We start from the raw sequence: 15156 nt of genomic DNA on the forward strand, positions 1-15156 counted from the left end.
CTTAAATTTAGTACTCTAATATATCGCGTTACTTATCGATTAATCGTTCGTTTGACATCTCCGAAGCGAAGCGGCAAATGTTTTTGTTTTTGTCAGATATTCTCTTTCTAGGTTGTCGTAGATTTACAAATTTTGTGCATATTTTTTTTATTTAAAATTATAAAAAAAAAAAGGAATAGCCTATCTCACGCATATACAACTCGATTCGCTTAATTTGCCTTATTAACGCTATGATCGCATTTAAGCGCCTGTCACGTTTTTGCCTGCTACGCGCACTTGGCAACCAACCAAAATTTTCCACATATTCGACCACTCGAATGTGCAAGGCTCAAATTACTGCCGAGGAAGTACGCAGCCTGGCTGATGCACTCAAAAATGGCCTGCGTGCTTTGGGCCAGCCAACAAATGCAACGCATCCGCATCTGATCAAGCCACACGAATTGGTGCCCGGCGTGGAGCAGGCGGAATTTCAAACGAGACGCATAAGGCTAATGGAAGGCATTCAAACATATGCGGAAGGCTTTGGGAACGAGTTCAATGGACGCGCCTCCAGAGCGCACATGGTAAGGTTGGACATCTATCCAGACACTCTTATATTTACGTCATACATCTATCCATCAGCTGGTCATTGGAGCCGCTTGCAAAAAGTATATGAGCGGCAAGATACCCTATGTGTTTCGTCAAAATTCGGACTTTTATTATCTAACCGGCTGTTTAGAGCCGGACTCGGTGCTTCTACTGACTATTGACGAATCAGGTACTGTGCAATCAATATTGTTTATGCGTCCCAAGGATCCCCATGCCGAGCTGTGGGATGGCCCGCGCACTGGTCCCGACTATGCGGTGCCACTGTTTGGCGTACATGAGGCATTGCCCATTGAAAAATTCCATCAAACATTGATTGCCCGTTACAGTCAACTGAAGCCGCATTTGTGGTTCGATCTGAGCCAATCGGAGCAGTCAAATGTCACGGATGCAATGCTTCAAGTGTGCAATAACGAACGCACCCAACTGCTGCCCGTTTGCACGTTCGTGGAGAATATGCGACTAATCAAATCACCTGCCGAAATGGAGCTGATGCGTAGCACCTGTTCAATAGCATCAAGTGCGTTTAATGAGGTCATGGCTGAGACGCGTCCCGGCCAATCGGAGCATCAGCTATACGCTGCCGTTGACTTTAAATGCCGCATGCGCAGCGCCAGCTACTTGGCCTATCCACCAGTTGTGGCAGCTGGCCGAAATGCCACCGTCATACACTATGTGAACAACACACAGATTCTGCAGCCGCAGGAGCTGCTGCTGATGGATGCGGGCTGTGAATATGGCGGCTATACGAGCGATATAACACGCACCTGGCCGGTCAGCGGGCAATTCACGGAGCCGCAGCGAACGCTCTACGACATGATGGAGCAGCTGCAAAAGGAGATTATCGGTATCTACACATATCTACAGACTTTAGGAATTGCTTAATATATTTCGTTTCGCACTTGCAGAGCTGATCATGCAGCCTGGCGGCGAGACTTTGGATCAACTATTCGAGACGGCATGCTATAAGTTGGGCAAATATCTGCAGGAAATCGGTTTGGTTCCCAAGAATCTGACGGACCACAAGGAGCTGGCGACGCAAGGCTATAAGTTCTGTCCGCATCATGTATCCCATTATCTAGGCATGGATGTCCATGATACGCCCCATGTGCCGCGCAATACACGCATCCAGCCGGGCATGGTGTTCACGGTTGAGCCGGGCATCTACATTGATGAGAAGCGCACAGATGTGCCAGCCGAATTCCGTGGCATTGGCATTCGGATCGAGGATGATGTCTTGATCAATGATAAGGGCCAGGTGGAAGTGTTGACCGCCAGCTGTGTCAAGGAGCGACGTGCATTGGAGGATCTGTTCAAATAATTTTCTTATCCAAAATAGACTGCCACAAAATTCCTAGTCATAATTTAGTTGTTGTAGAATCCATATGTATATATATGCAGGTGCAGATCAATGTATATATATATTTAAAGATATTTACTTAAGTTGTAAGCAGATATTGCGTATACGCCAAGTGTTCAATGTACAAAGAGTATATAAAGTAATAAAAAGAATACATATATATATTATTTTTCAAGTACATCAAGTGTTAACTATTCGATCCTTAAAGCTTGGCAAACACGGGTTTCTCATCCTTGGTCAGCTGGGCGGCCACCGACTGGGCAAAGTCCTCTGACTGAAGATTCAGTTTGTTGATAATGCGCTGAAAGCAGAAAACAACGTTTATACCATATGCATAGATATCCATTAGAATTTCAGTGGGCTATCTTACAATGTGATCGAGTCCCTCTTGATTGGTATGCTCCAGGGAATAAACCATGCTTTCCTTGGTCGTCTGCACGGCTATGGGACTCTTGCTGGCAATCTCCTCGGCCAGCGCTATGGCGCCCGCCAGCAGCGACTCCTTGTCCGGATACACACGACTGACCAAGCCGCAACGCTCCGCCTCGGCGGACTCGAATCGGCGACCCGTGAAGCAGAGTTCGCGTGCCAATGATTGGCTGCCAATTGCCTTGGGCAGTCGTTGCAGTGAACCAACATCGGCGGCCATGCCAATGTCCACCTCTTTCACCTGGAAAAATGCATCCTGTGTGCTGTAACGTATGTCTGCGGCGGTAATCAAATCGACGCCAGCACCGATGCATGCCTGATGCACGGCCATAATAACTGGCTTGGGGCACAGCTCCACGGCGGTAATCGAGTCCTGATATATCTTAATGGTGCGCTCTAAAACAACGCCCTTGCGAGCCACATCATCGTAGTCAGCCAGCTGCTGACCCAAGGCCATCATGGAAGACAGATCAATGCCGGCACAGAAATGTTTGCCGGCGGCAGAGAGTACAATGGCGCGACAATCTGGATTGACGGCCAGCGTTTCAAAGCAGGCTCTGATCTCGCTAGAGAGAGAGAGAGAGAGAGGGAAGGAGGGGGAAGGTTGTAGTAATACATGCAGCTGTGTATAGGCATGTTCTTACAGCCACATATCCCTGTTGATGGCATTCAGCTTTTTGGGTCGATTCAGCTCCACATGAAAGACAAAAGGTTTTGGCGAGCTGATGGCCAATGTTTTGAACTCTGCGGCCACCTCGGTGGCAGCCTGAGCGCTGCTGTTATTCCTGTGCGGTTGCATGGCTAGCAATGGTAAAATGGTGCAAGATTTAAAAAGACTGTTTTAACTGTTGTTGGTGCCACAGATTTGGACTTTGCACCGGACAATTGGACTCGGGTTTAATAGATTATCCAAAGCAATACATTGACAGCTGGTCACACTCACCAACTAGACGTGGTGCCAGTCTTATAACGTTTGTTATTCTTGGTAGCGACATACTTTGTTATTTAAATAAATTCTAGAAAATCAGCCTTTGATATGCTTATAGCGGTTGTTGACAATTGTTGCATTTGTAATCGTACCGACAAGTGCCGTTACCCGTTATCGATAATGTATAATGTATGCGATAGTAATTGGTACACATATATGTACCCTAATTGGTTCCAGTGGTCAGTGTTGGTACATTATTTAATCATCAAAGGTAACGTGCCAGATGTCGCTTTCTATTATCGATACTTATTTTTAACGATAGTTTGAATAGTGTGCGCTGTCACATTTGATTCTAACGCTCAGTTCCTGCCGGCTTTTAGGAGGCGAAATAAACTTAACGTAAGTCATTTTGTAGACTTTTTCTAGTATAAACCGTCGGCAACACTTTCAGCTGTTTGCAATTATCAAAAACAAACAAAGCTCTTAAGATTAGCGAAAACACACTTACAAGCATATCAAATAAATTGACGCGGAATACATCTAAGTAAAATGGAGGAATCGCTTGACGTGCTCGTTTTTGGCTCGGCCATTATAGATTTTGTGTGGTAAATGCATATAAAATGGGATGCAGACATATTTAATAACAAACCGTTTACATTATCAGCTACGCACCCCGTTTGCCCAATCCTGGTGAGACTTTGCATGGTACTAAGTTTCAAACTGGATTCGGTGGCAAGGGCGCCAATCAATGCGTAGCTGCTACTCGCCTGGGCTCCAAGACAGCTTTAATTGCCAAACTGGGATGCGATAGCTTTGGCAACAATTATATACGTCACCTGCAGGCTGAGAAAATAAATGTGAAGCATGTCCAGCTACTGCCTGACTATACAACGGGTGTAGCTCAAATCGCAGTCGCCCATTCTGGCGAAAACAACATCATTATCGTCGTGGGAGCCAACAATATGCTCGGCCCTAAGGATGTGGAAAATGCATCCTATTTGTTCGACAAGGCCAAGGTGTTGGTCTGTCAACTGGAGACGCCCATTAATGGCACGTTGGAGGCATTGCGTCGATTCAAGGGAATATCCATTTTGAATGCTGCTCCAGCCATAGCGGACGCCCCTATGGAGCTGATACAATTGTGCACCATTTTGTGTGTGAACGAAACCGAAGCTGGAATCCTGGTGGGCAGGCACATCGATTCCATTAAGTATGTACAAAATGCATATATACATTTATAGATATTTTAAGCCTTGAGAGATTATCTGTATTACAGCGATGCATTCAATGCATTGGCGCAGTTAATTCACATGGGCGCCAACATTGTAATCATCACGCTTGGTAAAATAGGCGCCGTCTGTTCCTCGAGAGCAACTCGTTATGACTGTCAACTGGTATCAGCTCCATTGGTGCCCCCGGAGTTGACGAAGGACACAACTGGCGCTGGAGATGCCTTCATTGGTGCCCTGGCTCACAGCTATGCACATTTTCCAGAAAAAGCTCTGGCTGATCACATTGCATCTGCCAATGTAGTGGCATCTAAGTCAGTGCAGCGCCTTGGCACCCAGTCAAGCTTCCCATATGCTTAAGAAAGAGAGACAAGAAACTGTTGAAAAGCCATTAACCAAATAATTTACATATGTATGCATGTAAAAATAGTAATAATAATAAAACGAGGCCTTAGTCTAGCATACTTGTCACGATACGAGTATGCACAAACGTAACATGCCAGACATTTATTTATATACCTAGATATGTACATATATCTGCTAGACTTATGTATTCGATATCCAATAAATGTAAGACATTTCTTCCACCCTTGCTCTTCTCAAGATTGACGTACAAAAGAGGTGGCATTAACTGTATGTTTTTATTACAAGATTTAATGCGCTATTTGTGTTAAATCGTAAGTATAAAAAGTGATATTTTTTGTTTAAACGTTCAATTTTGGTCAACCTTCATTTGACAACAGAATTTTTCCGCAAACGCAATTCGCATCGTGTTCACGTGTATGTGTGTGTGTGTGTGTGTGTTGACAAACGAATTCCTTCAACAGAAGTGGTAGTAAATGTTTATGCGCTGCAATCATCCTCATCACTTCTTGCCCGACTTCTTAATGCCACCGCCCACAAGGGGTCCCTTCTTGGCTGCCTGCTGTTTGGCGGCATCGAGTGCCTTTTGTTGTTCCTTTTGCTTCTGCTTGAATGCCAAATCTTCTTCGTCGAGATCCTTGCCTTCCTTCTTGGGAGCCTTCAGTGGCTTCTTTTTACCGCCCTCACGACCACTCATCTTCTAGAATTTTATATACAAATTTAAATAAATCTTTTATATGAACAGCTTAGCAAAATAGTCACGCACTCGCACGTTTTCCCAACTTTTCTATTTAGTGTTTAGCAATGACAGAAAAATATTGCTTGTCAAAAAAGCAGCAACGAATTCTGTCATCGATTGTTTTTTCCTTTTCAACCCTTCTAAATGTTATTTTTAATTCGTATCTATAATTTTTGTTAGAAAACCATGCTGAACAAAATCATATTTATAACATAATAGGTATAGAATAAATATTTTTTATTACAATACTTTTAAAACTGACTATCTTTTAACCATTCTCAGTGGTCCACACAATGTGTGTGAAAAATATCGTACTGTCATCGATAGCTATCGGATATTTCGATTTCTAATGCAGTTTAAGCTGCTCGATAGTTTACCACACTGCTCCGGTTTTGCGAACACTTCACGAATTGCGTTCGTTAAGTGAGCACGCGGCTAGTTTCAACGCCAAGTGGGAAATTCTATTCTGCAAAAGAAGTTTTTATTCTGTGGCTTTTGTAAGAAGTTTAATAACTGAAGGTATTGTGGTTTTCTTTTATACAATTCTTAATTCTATCTTGCTGTGAGCTACTACAAAAATGAAAATCGGACAGTGCATTCATTTAAAATTTGCCATTGATTTTTTTTCTTTACGTTCACCTTGCACTAGATTTAAGTTATGTAATGTGCTAAATTTTTTTTTTTTATGTGTCGGTGATGGTTTAATTTTCCGGTGTATGAATCTAACTCTATATTGTCGCCAAACCAGTGCGGCGTTTTCAACAAAATGTATGATTTTATTTTTTTTTATATAAAAATGGCAAAAAGCGCTGCCTAAGTTGTGCTTACATAACCACAAAATAATTTGCAAGCGAAAGCAACGATAAATTGAAGGCTACAAAGTTTCGGCGTCTAATATAAGTCACAAGGTAAAACTGTCGTCCGTGTCTCTGTGTCCTCTTTTTCAATGCACCCACATACACACACCTGCAGTGTGTTAAGAACGCTCACGAGTTCTAACCTAAAAAAATTTTTGCAAGAAAAAGTTGAAAGCAAAAAAAAAACGGTGCCACACAAGCAAACTGTCGTCACACACTCACAGGAACACGCACACGTTTACAATTGAGCACAATTTTCAACAGCTGCTTTGTAATGAATCTAATTGAATATCCACTTTTTTTACATGTAGATGTATCATATATACATGTGCAGAATTTTCACTATATTTTCATTCGTATTAATTGTGTACAAATGCGGCACACGCATACAGATGTAGTTGAGCATTCATATGAATTCCATGTGCTTATCGCGCTCTCTCCCTTACTCACACGCCATGCCATTTACACGCGCAAGACTCACAGCGACTATAAATGCCAATGTATGTGTGTGTGCGCATATTTCAGTGTTTTTTTTTTTTCTTTTTGCATTATTCTCTTGTCTTCAAATTTCTAAGAGCACATTTCTCCTACGTTGACCAATGACCGTTTTATTGTTGCTTTTCGATACTTTTACATTTTACCTGCTGGCTTACAATAGTTGGAACCGGTTATGAACAGAAGGAGATGCTGCTGATGTTTATGACGTCAGCAGGGCAAACGCGTCATGTTAATGTGCCGCATGTGATTTTTGGTTGCCCTTTTGCTTGGCCTTTTTTAGCGCCATTTTGCATTCGGTATTTTCTAACCCGATGCCCGGCAACGATAACATTGCAAAATATCCTGGCAAATGCTGTGAAACATTTACGTAAACGTCTTCAAATTGTGATTTCTCATATTCCTCAATGTTCACGCAAGCGGATCAGCAGAATTGGCAAACGATAAACAAATCGCCGCCCGCATTGATGCGTCAGCACTTGAAGTTGTGGAAATTTTTACATTTTATAAATTGCTGATCACACAAAACTAATTGTTTATGCGACGCCCGACACTCGACGAAGAGAAAAAATCCCTATTTAAATGCCATGCACCGTTGTACTTAACCCATTTAACGGATTTAGCTGCACTTGAATCTATTTTTTGTTTGCATTTAAATAGCCGCAATTAGATTTTTAGTACGCATCCAAATTCAACTTTACGTCTGCATCTTTGGCACGCTGCCACAATTCCCATGTCGCTCTCATTAATTGGTGCGTAAATTTTTTTTATGTAATTTGTCAGCGATTAGAAGACCTTGAAAATGGCTGATTATATAAAATAGTTTTATGAGTAGCGGTATTTAATCTAATCGCAGTACGCACATTTATTTCACTTACGCTGCCTTCCGCCTCCGCATACAAAGAAATTGGCCTACGACTTCCCATTTAAGAGCTTCACGCGACGAAGAGAGCAGCGAGTGAGTGCAAAAGAGAGCGTCCAGCACATGCGTCAAAATTTCCATAAGTCACATGCTACGCTACGCTGTTGATGCGGGCGTCAACGCCATCGACGCTGTTATGTTCGTCGGCGCATTGCCAACTGAGTAAAAGTTTACATTTTTGGCAAGCATTCAGCTTTTTTTTGTTGTGAAGGCAGTGCAAACCTCGAAAGGGGTAAATGAAAAACAATTATATTAATTTGTTTTATTCTATTTGTTATTTGTTTTTGTCATTGTTTTTGGCCAATATTCATTGGTAATAGATTTAGATTATATCCCAATTTGTCTTTTACTTCCTATTCCTATAAAGTTTCTGGCCTTTAATTTTACTCTCTCTCGCTCTTTCTCTTTTGGTATCTCCCTCTCTATATGTATGCGTGAACTGATTATCAGCTCTGGCTAACGGTGTTATGCAATGCTATTGGCATTGAATTCATTGCTATCGCTGTTTTGCTTCGCAGACACAGACATTGATATGCATATAGATAAGATCTTCTCTCTTGCTTACTCTCTCTCGATCATTTAGCATTTGCTTTTGCGCACACGTGCAAGAGCTTTGTATGTGTGTGTGTCTAGTCTCTGTTGCCAACTGTCTCTCAAATGCTTACCGTTATACGACGCTGTTCTAACTCATTTTCTCCCTCACAACTGTTGCTCTGCGTCTGCGACGCTTAAGAGAGAGATAGAGAGCGTGAACTTGAATCTGTCAGTGTCGCTGCCTCTGTCTCTACTTCTGCCACAGCGAGCAGAGGCAGCAGCTGACCACTGCTAGGCAGCGCAGGCTAGCTCGTTGACTACACTGTTCCTATTATTCATAAGCAATCTAGTTGCCGTCCGGTGCAGACCTTTGATTTCGCAAGGAATAAAGATAAATTAATTTTTTTTTCGGTGCTGTGATAAAAAAACACAAACAAATTGTACGTATTACATATTAAATGCATTTGAAATGCATAAGCCTAAATCAAAATCAACTCGACCAAAGTCAATAACAATAATAACTGACGCATAAATAATTAGCAAGCATTGGTGAATTAATTTTTTTTGTTTTAGTTACTTGGCCTAAAGCAACTTAAAACTTTTTTTTTTACTGTTACATAAACGTGTACCAAGGCTTAAAGCAATTGAAAATTGTGCAATGATATTAGAACCAGCTTTATTGTGCTTACAATGAAAGATAAATTGTTTAAACAATATTCCAAACTTTTTTTTCTCGTGCTCGATTAAAACAGTTATGCAACCTCGTTGAAAAGGGTTGGCCGCAACATTTTTGGCTCAAAAGCAAAGTTCAAAGCAATAAACAAGAAAACAGTTACACGTGCCACTTTGTTTAGTCTTTCTTCCGTTCTATAACTCCTGTCTTTCAATAGAATTGCTTGTTGGCTAGTTGAGAATGAAACTGTTACATCACGGTCGCGCGTGCTCTTTGCGAAAGCTCTTTGAATCAGCACTCGCGCCTCTGGAGAGATTAGATAACAGTTGCTTGCTACTGCTCACAACACCCACCGCCGCCTACAGCAATAAAATTCTCTAGTACGCGCACTATCTCTCTCGCTCTCCTTCTGTCACTCTCTTAAATGGCACTGGCCTACCTCTCGCGAAAAGTGATTACATAAAAACGGGTTTTGTCAATGAAAAGTGGCCTAGACTGGGCGCCTGACCGCCTGCCGGTGGCTGCTAATTTAATTTTATACCAACATTTCTCTAGCAACAAAAACAAAACAGAATGAACATATTTTGGCTGCTGCTGCCTACACTTGAAATCTAAATTTAACAATACAAGAGCATGAAAAGAAAGCTTTCGTTCTCACACACTCTCTCTCTCTCTCTCTCTCTCTTTCTCTCTGACACTGCTCAATGTCAGTAGCGAGAAGAGTATTGGCACACATGCATGGTAGCTAGCCATCCCCTTTGCACCAAGCAGAGTTGTTGGCATTGGCTGACTCTCAGCATTTCAAAAGAATTGACAGCGCCTTCTACAGTGTTATACAAGCTGTTAAATTATGCAATGTGTGCAGACACACACTTACACACCCACTCTTACAATAACATGTGCTCATTGCCAAAATGTGCAATAATATATGTAAGTGCCACGTTTTGATGACTCTTGGAGAAAAAGTGTAAAGTTTCTTTGACTCTGAAATTCGCTTACTCTTAATCGAGAGTAAGCGTTTATTGGTCTTTATTATTACCGGTTCAAACAGAACTCAGGCTGATTGGCAGCCAGTTTGCCAATTGCATATACGAAAAGATACGCCACTTAAACACGTGGCAGTCGAGGCTTCCAATTGAAAAACTGATTCATAGACAGAAATAAAAAACCTCTTTTATATACAACGAACGCACCCATACAACGATAAACACAATTGTAAAGTCACTTGACAACCGCATAAAATCGAACTGGAGTCAATCGCGCATTTGTATATGTTTTGTATATAATTAACACACACACACAAACTAACACACATACACATGTATATATACATTGAAAAAGCCGAATGCTTGGACAATATACCATAGAGCACTTGTCTGTAATTTGCTGCTTGTTTTTTATGAAATAACATCTATTTTAAGCTTAATCATTTGTGCATGCTTAACCCATTTAATCTAGTTTTTAAGTATCTATTATTTATTTAACATATCTCGCACCTCCTCGTATTTAAAAAAATCCGTGCTAAGCGCCCTTAACTGGCATGTAATCAATCTCTTAGTTGCTCAGTTACTTTGCAGTTTGCAACGATTGATTGGGTAACGTATAGATTATGGATTACATGTTAAGTAGGGCGCTAAACGTTTTCGTTTCGTTAACGCTTTGTTTCCATTTATGCATGTTTTAAACATATTTTTATTGGTTGTGGTGGCTATCAAATTTGTTTGTAAATATTAAAATAGTGTAAAAAGTGAAATGTGCTTCATATAAAATAATCAAAACACAAAAAATCGCAAGTAAATAACAAAAATGCAATAATCATAATCATAATCATAATCATGAAACTAACCTCATAAATGACGACGGACAAAAATTCAAAAAGAAGATGAAGAAGAACAAACAATGCACGATGTTAATATGGAAGTGAAGTTGGAGAACTATATGTAAATTTTTGGATACTTTGCATTGTTGTTTATAGCAAAATGGGCAAGGATTTTGATGCTATTGGATTCGTCAAGGACTTCGCTGCCGGAGGTATCTCCGCAGCTGTCTCAAAGACTGCCGTCGCACCCATCGAGCGTGTGAAACTGCTTCTGCAGGTTCAGCACATCTCGAAACAAATCTCCCCCGATCAGCAATACAAGGGTATGGTTGATTGCTTTATCCGCATTCCAAAGGAACAAGGTTTTGCTTCATACTGGCGCGGTAACTTGGCCAACGTTATTAGATATTTCCCAACTCAGGCTCTGAACTTTGCCTTCAAGGACAAGTACAAGCAGGTAAGCAACCACAATATATTAAATCCACATATGTGCTCCACTATAATTGTGTGTGTTTTCTGTTTTCTGTGCCCATCTATTTCATAGGTCTTCTTGGGTGGTGTTGACAAGAACACCCAGTTCTGGCGTTACTTCTTGGGCAACTTGGCCTCTGGTGGTGCTGCTGGTGCTACCTCTTTGTGCTTTGTCTACCCATTGGACTTTGCGCGTACTCGGTAAGTGACGATCATATAAATACAAATATATATTTGGATATATCTATATTGAAACTTGTTCCGTTTTAGTTTGGCTGCTGATACTGGCAAGGGTGGCGCTCGTGAATTCACCGGTCTGGGCAACTGCTTGACCAAGATCTTCAAGAGTGACGGCATTGTTGGCTTGTATCGCGGCTTCGGTGTCTCTGTCCAGGGCATCATCATCTATCGTGCTGCATACTTTGGCTTCTACGATACCGCCCGCGGCATGTTGCCCGATCCTAAGAACACACCCATTTACATTAGCTGGGCCATCGCTCAGGTTGTTACAACTGTTGCTGGCATTGTGTCCTATCCATTCGATACTGTTCGTCGTCGCATGATGATGCAGTCTGGCCGCAAGTCCACCGAGATCATCTATAAGAACACACTGCACTGCTGGGCCACCATTGCCAAGCAGGAAGGTAGCGGTGCCTTCTTCAAGGGCGCCTTCTCCAACGTTCTCAGAGGCACTGGCGGTGCTTTCGTGCTTGTGTTGTACGATGAGATCAAGAAGTTCTTGTAAATTTAATTATTAAATTATTCAAAAACCAACAACAAAACAAAAACAAAAACAAACAACAACTACCACTACCAGCTAATTATATTATATAAAGATAAATTCAACAACAGCGCGAAACATCTGCAATAATCCAATATAATTATAAAATTATATTATATATAATAACTGGAATATATTTAATTGCACTTGCATAAATAGCAAACATTTGATGGCCAGATAACAACAACAACAACAACAACAACTACCAGTAGAACAGTAAGAAAAGCAAAAGGAGTCGGAATCAGGATATTTGGAGCGGATTGGACAAGCCAAATCTCTTAGCCACAAACACAACACACAAGAGACAAACAACAATATCAGACGAACATTCTAGACATATATTTAAGTTATAAGCTAGTAGCATTCTTGTTAAGTTCGACAGGTGATTGTGGCAGAGCAGACAGGTGCGTCTGTATCTCTGTCTCTGTTCTCAACGAAACAATCGCCCCCTCCCCCTTTTGCCGATCGAGAATGTTTGATCGTATATACATATACAGAGTGCGCAATATAAAAAGAAATTTTAAGAACCATTTCTTTAGCCTCTGCAGTAACAACAACAAACCAACAAAAAAATCAACCTACGGTTGGTTAAAAATATAAAAATTGATAAAAATAGTACACCAAATGTGTTTTATTCGCATCGATTTCCCCCACTCATCACATACATTTAGCTGAAAGTGTGACAACGGGAAACGGAATTGAAAATGTGTATGTATACAACGTGCGACTTCAATATTTCAGCAAATAGACCGTTATAAATTATTCGCTTGTTGGGGAAACTTAAATGATTCCGTGAAGCAGGGAAATCGCCGAAAAAATATATTTTCGGCCATGCGTCGCCGCGTTTTCGTTATTAATCCACGTGAATTCAGCAAAAACACCAATGGAACGGCAATCCGAATGAAAACACTCTGTATTTGTCGAGTTATGTAGTTTTATTGGATCAAAGTAGGCTTTCTTTGACGTTAGCAAACATTCTCTCGGCCTCAGTAGCCTGGCAAGTTAACGTCGTGGGCTGTGTTTGATATACATTCAAATTTGGCCCATTTTGTACGGAGCTGGTTTTATTCTAGACCAAAATTATTTCGGAAAAAAAAATTATTCAAAAAAATAAATTTATTAAAACTTTTAATTTTCTTCTTGGCCTCCAAAATCTTTTGAAAAATTAACAGAAATAGAACCGGACTCCGGCGTACCATCAAAAAGAAACCGCAGAAAAAACTAAATTCAACAAAATGGGTGATGAAGGCGGCGGCATGAAACCCGGAGGTGATTTAAAATCCTTCCTAATTGATTTTATGATGGGCGGCGTATCGGCGGCCATTGCAAAAACGGCGGTGGCGCCTATCGAGCGTGTCAAATTGATTCTCCAAGTGCAGGAGGTATCGAAACAAATTCAATCGGATAAGCGCTACAAGGGAATTGTCGATTGTTTCGTGCGCATTCCGCGTGAGCAGGGCTTCTCATCACTATGGCGCGGCAATTTGGCCAATGTGATACGATACTTTCCAACGCAAGCGCTCAACTTCGCCTTTAAGGATGTGTACAAGACGGTGAGTCGCCAAATAGTTGCAGCACTATTCAAATTTCAAATAGCATATATTTTAGTTATATATTTGACAGATTTACATTGAAAAATTTCAAAATTTGCATTTTTTCTATTCATATTTTAGGTATTCTTGGGTGGTATTGACAAAAAGAAACAATTTTGGCGTCATTTCATGGGCAATTTGGCCTCTGGTGGTGCGGCCGGCGCCACTTCTCTTTGCTTTGTCTATCCATTGGATTTTGCACGTACGCGGTAAGTTGCAAAAGTCAGAACAAATCGGCGGCTGTCATTTATAGAGATGGTATAAACCACTAGCGTTGCCAGTTAATACAATTCACTCGTAGCAATATAGTTAGCAAAGAAATTATGTTTTCGTAACATTTGAATTGTCCATTGCTACACTTCGTTTAGAACTAAATTTGACCAAAATACGCTTTTCATTTATAAAGTCAAAGTCGAATTTTAATTTTTTTCCGCGTTAACTGGTTTGCGGGGTTGTAACCTTGCCACTTGACATGATTGATTTGTTACCAAATTTGCCCAAAATACATTATTTAACGTCTCTTGCAGATTGGCTGCTGATGTTGGCAAGGGCGGCGAGCGCGAATTTAACGGATTGATCGATTGTCTGCGAAAAGTAGTGAAAACGGATGGGTTAATTGGACTATATCGCGGCTTCATTGTATCTGTGCAGGGCATCGTTATCTATCGTGCCGCTTACTTTGGATTCTACGATACGTGTCGCGACCATCTTCCCAATCCAAAGAACACACCCTTCTATGTCAGTTGGGGCATTGCTCAGGTGGTCACCACAATTGCAGGCATTGCTTCCTATCCGTTCGATACAGTGCGTCGTCGCATGATGATGCAGTCGGGTCTCAAGAAATCGGAAATGATCTACAAAAATACTGCACATTGTTGGGTGGTGATTGCCAAACAGGAGGGCATCCCTGCCTTCTTCAAGGGCGCCTTCTCAAATATCATTCGCGGCACTGGCGGGGCTCTCGTGCTGGCCATTTACGATGAGTTCAAGAAATATGTGTAGACTCACAGCGGACCCCTCGTCCCCTTCTTAGCCGTGTCCTACTCAACACAGCCATACAAAATGCAAATCATCAGAGAAAATAAAAAAAAGACCAAAAAAGGAAGCTGCGCGAACTAAAATAAAATAAATAGAAAAAAAAGAAAAAAATAATAATTAAGAAATAACAGCAACAGAAAAACAGGGAAAGCATAATGCTAGCAGAAAATATAGATAGAAAAAGACTTAACTGAATCTAGTCGAACTTTCCTTGACAAACATTTATTTATTAATTTTTTTTTTTTTGTGTAACTATTGGAAAATTAAAAAAAAAACGAAAGGACCAAATTTGAAGTGCAATAACATTGCCAACATCAAAAAGCATATTAAAATTTATTTGA

General features: G+C 41.0%; 6 protein-coding genes across 8 annotated transcripts; 4 read left to right on the plus strand and 2 right to left on the minus strand.

Annotated features, from left to right (window-relative positions):
• Positions 1-230: 230 nt before the first annotated feature.
• Positions 231-2123, plus strand: LOC6585936 (xaa-Pro aminopeptidase 3). Its single transcript, XM_002011524.4, has 3 exons — positions 231-563; positions 622-1432; positions 1494-2123. The coding sequence occupies exons 1-3, from the start codon at positions 231-233 to the stop codon at positions 1904-1906; spliced, it is 1557 nt and encodes a 518-aa protein (XP_002011560.2). The 3' UTR covers positions 1907-2123.
• LOC6585937 (delta(3,5)-Delta(2,4)-dienoyl-CoA isomerase, mitochondrial) lies at positions 1982-3470 on the minus strand. Its single transcript, XM_002011525.4, has 4 exons — positions 3318-3470; positions 3019-3175; positions 2316-2940; positions 1982-2246 (listed from the first exon to the last, which is right to left on the minus strand). The coding sequence occupies exons 1-4, from the start codon at positions 3367-3369 to the stop codon at positions 2148-2150; spliced, it is 933 nt and encodes a 310-aa protein (XP_002011561.1). The 5' UTR covers positions 3370-3470; the 3' UTR covers positions 1982-2147.
• Positions 3471-3621: 151 nt separating this feature from the next.
• LOC6585938 (ribokinase) lies at positions 3622-5026 on the plus strand. Of its 2 annotated transcripts, XM_032733088.2 has the most exons (4): positions 3622-3701; positions 3754-3907; positions 3967-4512; positions 4579-5026. In XM_032733088.2, the coding sequence occupies exons 2-4, from the start codon at positions 3852-3854 to the stop codon at positions 4889-4891; spliced, it is 915 nt and encodes a 304-aa protein (XP_032588979.1). In that variant the 5' UTR covers positions 3622-3701; positions 3754-3851; the 3' UTR covers positions 4892-5026. The 2 variants fall into 2 exon arrangements, with proteins under 2 accessions (XP_032588979.1, XP_002011562.1); XM_002011526.4 differs by having other exon boundaries at positions 3639-3907.
• Positions 5027-5153: 127 nt separating this feature from the next.
• LOC6585939 (translation machinery-associated protein 7 homolog) lies at positions 5154-5767 on the minus strand. The gene is made up of 2 exons (XM_002011527.3): positions 5661-5767; positions 5154-5594 (listed from the first exon to the last, which is right to left on the minus strand). Exon 2 carries the CDS (start codon positions 5589-5591, stop codon positions 5397-5399), a length of 195 nt encoding a protein of 64 aa, XP_002011563.1. The 5' UTR covers positions 5592-5594; positions 5661-5767; the 3' UTR covers positions 5154-5396.
• Positions 5768-6060: 293 nt separating this feature from the next.
• On the plus strand, positions 6061-12803 carry LOC6585940 (ADP,ATP carrier protein). Of its 2 annotated transcripts, none has more exons than XM_015160576.3 (4): positions 6061-6152; positions 11090-11390; positions 11478-11605; positions 11675-12803. In XM_015160576.3, exons 2-4 carry the CDS (start codon positions 11094-11096, stop codon positions 12147-12149), a joined length of 900 nt encoding a protein of 299 aa, XP_015016062.1. In that variant the 5' UTR covers positions 6061-6152; positions 11090-11093; the 3' UTR covers positions 12150-12803. The 2 variants fall into 2 exon arrangements, with proteins under 2 accessions (XP_015016062.1, XP_002011564.1); XM_002011528.4 differs by lacking the exon at positions 6061-6152 and adding an exon at positions 8780-8881.
• On the plus strand, positions 6062-15010 carry LOC6585941 (ADP,ATP carrier protein). The gene is made up of 4 exons (XM_002011529.4): positions 6062-6152; positions 13358-13738; positions 13859-13986; positions 14305-15010. Exons 2-4 carry the CDS (start codon positions 13421-13423, stop codon positions 14777-14779), a joined length of 921 nt encoding a protein of 306 aa, XP_002011565.1. The 5' UTR covers positions 6062-6152; positions 13358-13420; the 3' UTR covers positions 14780-15010.
• Positions 15011-15156: the final 146 nt, after the last annotated feature.

This window comes from Drosophila mojavensis, unplaced genomic scaffold, assembly GCF_018153725.1.
Source record: "Drosophila mojavensis isolate 15081-1352.22 unplaced genomic scaffold, ASM1815372v1 contig_136, whole genome shotgun sequence".
NCBI lineage: Eukaryota > Metazoa > Arthropoda > Insecta > Diptera > Drosophilidae > Drosophila > Drosophila mojavensis.

Bases quoted from the DNA above. Each gene is read 5' to 3' on its own strand.
- LOC6585937 (XM_002011525.4), bottom strand. From the start codon at position 3,369: ATGTCGCTACCAAGAATAACAAACGTTATAAGACTGGCACCACGTCTA. The intron at 2,941-3,018 runs GTAAGAACATGC...CTCTCTCTCTAG, and splicing joins ATCAACAGGGATATGTGGCT to CGAGATCAGAGCCTGCTTTG. The intron at 2,247-2,315 runs GTAAGATAGCCC...TTCTGCTTTCAG, and splicing joins AAGAGGGACTCGATCACATT to CGCATTATCAACAAACTGAA.
- LOC6585941 (XM_002011529.4), top strand. From the start codon at position 13,421: ATGGGTGATGAAGGCGGCGGCATGAAACCCGGAGGTGATTTAAAATCC. The intron at 13,739-13,858 runs GTGAGTCGCCAA...TTCATATTTTAG, and splicing joins TTAAGGATGTGTACAAGACG to GTATTCTTGGGTGGTATTGA. The intron at 13,987-14,304 runs GTAAGTTGCAAA...CGTCTCTTGCAG, and splicing joins TTGGATTTTGCACGTACGCG to ATTGGCTGCTGATGTTGGCA.
- LOC6585939 (XM_002011527.3), bottom strand. From the start codon at position 5,591: ATGAGTGGTCGTGAGGGCGGTAAAAAGAAGCCACTGAAGGCTCCCAAG.
- LOC6585938 (XM_032733088.2), top strand. From the start codon at position 3,852: ATGGAGGAATCGCTTGACGTGCTCGTTTTTGGCTCGGCCATTATAGAT. The intron at 3,908-3,966 runs GTAAATGCATAT...TTACATTATCAG, and splicing joins GCCATTATAGATTTTGTGTG to CTACGCACCCCGTTTGCCCA. The intron at 4,513-4,578 runs GTATGTACAAAA...TCTGTATTACAG, and splicing joins AGGCACATCGATTCCATTAA to CGATGCATTCAATGCATTGG.
- LOC6585940 (XM_015160576.3), top strand. From the start codon at position 11,094: ATGGGCAAGGATTTTGATGCTATTGGATTCGTCAAGGACTTCGCTGCC. The intron at 11,391-11,477 runs GTAAGCAACCAC...TCTATTTCATAG, and splicing joins TCAAGGACAAGTACAAGCAG to GTCTTCTTGGGTGGTGTTGA. The intron at 11,606-11,674 runs GTAAGTGACGAT...GTTCCGTTTTAG, and splicing joins TTGGACTTTGCGCGTACTCG to TTTGGCTGCTGATACTGGCA.
- LOC6585936 (XM_002011524.4), top strand. From the start codon at position 231: ATGATCGCATTTAAGCGCCTGTCACGTTTTTGCCTGCTACGCGCACTT. The intron at 564-621 runs GTAAGGTTGGAC...TCTATCCATCAG, and splicing joins GCGCCTCCAGAGCGCACATG to CTGGTCATTGGAGCCGCTTG. The intron at 1,433-1,493 runs GTATCTACACAT...TCGCACTTGCAG, and splicing joins GCTGCAAAAGGAGATTATCG to AGCTGATCATGCAGCCTGGC.